At 41.0% G+C, this 6,497-nt stretch overlaps 1 protein-coding gene across 6 annotated transcripts in view; it reads left to right on the plus strand.

Moving 5' to 3' along the window:
• Positions 1 to 5,963, plus strand: part of LOC109900721 (protein FAM184A) — a 103,297-nt gene extending 97,334 nt beyond the window's left edge. For 4 of the 6 annotated variants that reach the window (XM_031837149.1, XM_020496492.2, XM_020496491.2 and 1 more), the window contains one exon: positions 5,304 to 5,824. In XM_031837149.1, the coding sequence (XP_031693009.1) occupies positions 5,304 to 5,385 (82 nt within the window). In that variant the 3' untranslated portion in view covers positions 5,386 to 5,824. Of the gene's footprint in view, positions 1 to 324; positions 1,947 to 5,303 lie in introns of those variants that run through there. The other 2 variants (XM_031837151.1, XM_031837150.1) reach the window with 2 other exon arrangements.
• The last annotated feature ends 534 nt before the right edge of the window (positions 5,964 to 6,497 follow it).

Genomic DNA, 6,497 nt, shown 5'->3' on the forward strand with positions numbered 1-6,497 from the left:
GCTAGCAGTTGCGTCTCTTTGTGTCTTTGTATTTTTCTCATTGGGTGATGTGTTGTTGTTCTGTTAAACCACCTCATCCTCATCGGCCTCCAGGCATGCTGCACTTACTGCACTTTGTTGTCCACATTGATGTGCAATTGTTTGATTTGTATATGAGGAAAATCTGATTGTGTAATATAGATTGTTGATGTTATTTTCTTCACCATGTACAGTTCTGTGTGGTGATGTGTGAAACCTTTTGAAAACAACAACACTCTTCTCATCAACGAACCCCTCTCTCTCTGTTGTGCCTTGGCATTGCTTTGCTTGTTGTTGTGTTTCCAGCTATCATTCTGCACATGTGTAACAAGCACACATGTGAATGTGATACTCTCTTGTGCATGTTGTACTAGCTTGTGTGTCTGCACTCATCCGGTGCTTAGGTTTCTGCCTATTGATGCACTTGTTATCCATCTGTGTGCCTCTCTGTGCTATGGGTTCCTCTTGCCCTTGCTGCATGCTGCTCTGTATGTAAGTAAGTTGCAGATGAGTCAGCGTGGCGGATTTGTGCAGCGCTGCCCTCCATTGTCATGGGACTCTCCCATCACTGCATCACACACACGGCCTGTCTGTCTCATCCCCTGTCAAGGTGACCCTGTTTCCACTAAGAAACAAATGCACCCCCACATACAGAACCTCTCTACTGTAGCATATACCACACTTATGATGCTCTGGATTATACACCTGTTTTCAGATGATATAAAGCTGCTTCTATCTCTGTGCATGAAGTGTCCTTTAAATGCTGCCCTATTTCGATTCAGGAGGCCTATACCAGAATACAAATGTTTTTTTAGTACTTGGAGAAGAGGCCTAGATCAATAAGACTTCTTAATTCAGCTCACCAGCAAATTTGTACCAATAGAAATTGCATACAGTGGGGCAAAAAAGCATTTAGTCAGCCACCAATTGTGCAAGTTCTCCCACTTAAAAAGATGAGAGAGGCCTGTAATTTTCATCATAGGTACACTTCAACTATGACAGACAAAATTAGAGAAAAAAATCCTGAAAATCACATTGTAGGATTTTTAATGAATTGCAAATTATGCTATTTCTCTGCTTTTAGCTTCTGATGTTGTTGAAGTCAGCCCTGTCTGTCTCAGCCCAGGTGTTCCCTAGATCTGGAGTTGGTGATTAACAGACCAACAGAATGCATGTTCAATTCAGCATTACATTGGATTTGCTGCAATGGAGACTACTGAGACCGAGGAGAGAATGATTGCAGAGGAGATATTTTAGGATGGTTTTCAGAGACATAAACAGTTCTGCACAGGATGAAGAAGCCACCTGTCGTTAATTGAAAACTTCAGACATGTTTAGCTCAATCAGAGCAGTACAGTTTGTGCAGTGCAGAATGAGTACCGAGTGCAGACTGTGTTTAATCATTTGTCTTGAATCATCTGGTCATGATAATATACTGAACAAAAATATAAATGCAACATTCAACAATTTCAATAATTTTACAGTTCATATAACGAAATCAAAGCAAAATCTAATCAAATTGTATTGGTCACATACACATGGTTAGCAGATGTTAATGCGAATGTAGCGAAATGCTTGTGCTTCTAGTTCCGACAGTGCAGTAAAATCTAAGTGATCTAACAATTCCCAACAACTACCTAATACACACAAATCTAAAGGGGTGAATAAGAATATGTACATATGTGGATGAGCGATGGCCGAGCGTCATAGGCAAGGTTCGATAGATGTTATAAGGTACAGTATATAAACTCAGCAAAAAAAGAAAAGTCCTCTCACTGTCAACTGCGTTTATTTTCAGCAAACTTTACATGTGTAAAATATTTGTATGATCATAAGATTCAACAACTGAGACATAAACTGAACAAGTTCCACAGACATGTGACTAACAGAAATGGAATAATGTGTCCCTGAACAAACGGGGGTCAAAATCAAAAGTAACAGTCAGTATCTGGTGTGGCCACCAGCTGCATTAAGTACTGCAGTGCATCTCCTCCTCATGGACTGCACCAGATCTGCCAGTTCTGGCTGTGAGATGTTACTCCACTCTTCCACCAAGGCACTTGCAAGTTTCCGGACATTTCTGGGGGGAATGGCCCTAGCCCTCAACCTCCGATCCAACAGGTCCCAGGCGTGCTCAATGGGATTGAGATCCGGGCTCTTCGCTGGCCATGGCAGAACACTGACATTCCTGTCTTGCAGGAAATCACGCACAGAACGAGCAGTATGGCTGGTGGCATTGTTATGCTGGAGGTCATGTCAGGATGAGTCTGCAGGAAGGGTACCACATGAGGGAGGAGGATGTCTTCCCTGTAACACAGCATTGAGATTGCCTGCAATGACAACAAGCTCAGTCCGATGATGCTGTGACACACCACCCCAGACCATGACGGACCCTCCACCTCCAAATCGATCCCGCTCCAGAGTACAGGCCTCGGTGTAACACTCATTCCTTCGACGATAAACGCGAATCCGACCATCACCCCTGGTGAGATAAAACCATGACTTGTCAGAGAATAGCACTTTTTGCCAGTATTCTCTGGTCCAGCGACTGTGGGCTTGTGCCCATAGGCGACGTTGTTGCCGGTGATGTCTGGTGAGGACCTGTCTTACAACAGGCCTACAAGCCCTCAGTCCAGCCTCTCTCAGCCTATTGCGGACACTCTGAGCGCTGATGGAGGGATTGTGCGTTCCTGGTGTAACTCAGACAGTTGTTGTTGCCATCCTGTACCTGTCCCGCGGGTGTGATGTTTGGATGTACCGATCCTGTGCAGGTGTTGTAACACGTGGTCTGCCACTGCGAGTACAATCAGCTGTCTGTCCTGTCTCCCTATAACGCTGTCTTAGGCATCTCACAGTACAGACATTGCAATTTATTGCCGTGGCCACATCTGCAGTCCTCATGCTTCCTTGCAGCATGCCTAAGGCACGTTCACGCAGATGAGCAGGGACCCTGGGCATCTTTCTTTTGGTGTTTTTCTGAGTCAGTAGAAAGGCCTCTTTGGTGTCCTAGGTTTTCATAACTGTGACCTTAATTGCCTACCGTCTGTAAGCTGTTTGTGTCTTAATGACCGTTCCACAGGAACATGTTCATTAATTGTTTATGGTTCATTGAGCAAGCATGGGAAACAGTGTTTAAACCCTTTACAATGAAGATTTGTGAAGGTATTTGGATTTTTACGAATTATCTTTGAAAGACAGGGTCCTGAAAAAGGGACGTTTCTTTTTTTATTGAGTTTACATATTAGATGGGTAGTGTAATATATGTTAACATTATTAAAGTGGCATTGTTAAAGGTAACTAGTGATCCGAAGTGACTAGTGATCCATTGAAATTAATTCATTAGGCCCTAATTTATGGATTTCCCTTGACTGGGCAGGGGTGCAGCCATGAGTGGGCCTGGGAGGGCATAGGCCCAACCACTTGGGAGCAAGGCTCACTCACTGGGGAGCAATGCCCAGCCAATCAGAATGAGTTTTTCCCAACAAAAGGGCTTTATTACAGACAGAAATATTCATTAGTTTCATCAGCTGTCTGGGTGGCTGGTCTCATGATCCTGCAGGTGAAAAAGACTGATGTGGAGGTCCTGGGCTGGCGTGGTTATACGTGGTCTGCGGTTGTGAGGCTGGTTGGGAGTACTGCCATATTCTCTAAAACTATGTTAGAGGTGTTTTATAGTAGAACAAGTAAATTAAATGCTCTGGCAACAGCTCTGGTGGACATTCCTGCAGTCAGCATGTCAATTGCACGCTCCCTCAACTTGAGACATCTGTGGTATTGTGTTGTGACACAACTTCACATTTTAGAGTGGCCTTTTATTGTTCCTAGCACAAGGTGCACCTGTGTAATGATCATGCTGTTTAATCAGCTTCTTGATATGCCACACCAGTCAGTTGGATGGATTCTCTTGGCAAAGGAGAAAAACTCACTAACAGGGATGTAAAGATTTTGGGGATCTTTTATTTCAGCTCATGAAACATGGGACCACCACTTTACATGTTGCATTTATATTTTTGTTCAGTAAAATCCAACCTTTTAAGGTTAGAGGTTGTTATTTGACATGACAACTGTGGAAATAGCCATGGTAGGAAATTAAAACTTGAAAGTGTCTTAAGTTACATAGTTCTTTATCAGATCCAATATTGCAATTTCCTTGCCTTTTGTGTTTCTCAAATATAAACTGCAATATGAAGTTATGAGTCATATATCACAGAGATGTTAATCTTGAACTCTTTGTGCACTGTCGTTGTTGAGAGGAGAGGCCTTCTCATTATTACGGTATGTTCTGACATTTCATTGAGAGTTCTCCTCCCACTCATCCTCTCCTCTCCTTTGGCTCTCCAGACCCTCGGATGTCAAGCCCTTCTTAGATAGGAGGCATCTGGTGCCCGTCAACGGGTTAAGACCCCTGGACAGAAACTGAGGAAGGGGCCTAAACACCAGACAACCAGTCAGTCAGTCAGCAAGTCATCCAGACAGACAGTCAGCCAGGCAAACACCAGAAGGATATCCAGTGCTATAAGCAAAGAGCAAAGGTTATTTTATGTGGAATAAAGCTGTAACGTTACAATACAGTGAGATTTGTTGGTGTTTATTGTGAATTTCCAATGCCAAGGCTATGTTCAAGATAGCAACCCAGTGAAATGCATTAGGTTGAATAGGTTACATCTTGGGTAGACTGCATAGAACAAACCACAATAGGCAAGTTTGGGGTCTTTCAATACATTTTCCCTCTAACATTCTTTCCTTGGACTTATCATTGGATTTGCTTTTCAGAAACTACAGTGTATGAGGAGAACAAACACTATTTGGTATTCAGGATTTTTAATAGATGCATTCACATTGTATAACCAAGAGAGCATAATCCCCTAAGGACCTGAGTCAAGGATTAACAACTACATGGTCTTGTTGTAATTCAATCTCACAAAACCCCATGGTTGGATGATCATGTAGAACGGAAATGGTTGTGTTAATACAACCACAGGCTCTCTTAAAAATGAGGAAACTTAACACGGTTAAAGGCTGATTAGTGCAACAGAAATGTTATTGTTTTCGAGGAAGCATTTACACTCGAGAGCAGATAATCAAATCTATAGATACACTGCCTCAATAAAATGCTCTGAACTGGATGAATGACTACACTGACTTCAAACACAGAACATAAACATAAAAACCCACCTTTAAATACAATACAACTACTCTCAACTCTGAGGTGCAATAAGGATTTCTTAGTCAATAATGTCCTGTATAACTGTTTGCTGCTGTTGTGGTGTGTGCCCCCTGTGTAGCCCTCCTGAGACAGAGGAGTCACCCGTAGGATCCCCCGACCACCAGCGCCAGGAATGGTTCGCCCAGTACTTCACCTTCTGATTTTTGCAACTCGAGAGCATGTCAACCATACGAAACGAAAAAGACTTTAAAAAAAGATATATATATTATTTAATGATCAACCACTCCATTGCATTCTGTTGATTACTTCACTGTGAATGGGTTCTTTGTTTGTACAGTGCCGATGAGTATGTTTGACGTTTTTCTTTTTTGCAGTTTGTAATGAGTGGTACATATGCTGCTATCATTTGTTAAATACAGTATACAGTAAATTGTCCTCTCTCTGTACCTTATTTTAGGATGGCACTGTAATGATAGATTGTTACAGCCGCATAAGACATTTTGGTAGAACTAAACTGTTTGTATGGTTGTCTCAACACAGATATAATGATGTCTCACCAATTTTAAAAATAAATTGCATATTTTATATTTATATTATACTGTGTATGCTTAACTAATAAATACTGATTATTGTGACATTTACTCATGTGTGTGCTGTCAATTATGTGGGCCTTTCAATGTATGTATGATTTGTACAAAACAGTACTATGTGCCATAGAATCCCAACTTCAGCAGAAAATATTTATGGATTAAAAAAAAATATTAATAATTTAAACTCTGATTGTGTTTCACAATGTTTTAGGTCATAGTATGTACAGGTATTACTGTGTTCAGGTGATGCATGAGTTTGACCTCTGTGGGCAGAGCCGGTAGAGGGCACTGAATGGCTCTGGTCCTGCTGTGGCGGTTTTGACCAGTGGTGGAAAAAGTACTCAATTGTCATACTTGAGTGAAAGTAAAGATACCTTAATAGAAAATGACTCAAGTAAAAGTCACCCAGTAAAATTCTACTTGAGTAAGTCAAAGTATTTGGTTTTAAATATACCTAAGTATTAAAAGTAAATAGAAGTGATAAAATGTACTTCAGTATCAAAAGTAAAAGTATAAATCATTTCAATTTCCTTATATTAAGCAAACCAGATGGCACAATAAAAAGTAAAAATATATATATATATTTTTAAATATATATATATATATATATATGCTAATGTCAGAAGTGACTTTCTCACTGGAATTTGCGTAGCAGATTATGAGAATTCGGTTAAGGTTATACCATCTAAAATGCTAAATTCTCCGACGCGACTGCAATATGC

Source organism: Oncorhynchus kisutch, linkage group LG12 (assembly GCF_002021735.2).
Source record: "Oncorhynchus kisutch isolate 150728-3 linkage group LG12, Okis_V2, whole genome shotgun sequence".
Taxonomy (NCBI): Eukaryota; Metazoa; Chordata; class Actinopteri; order Salmoniformes; family Salmonidae; genus Oncorhynchus; species Oncorhynchus kisutch.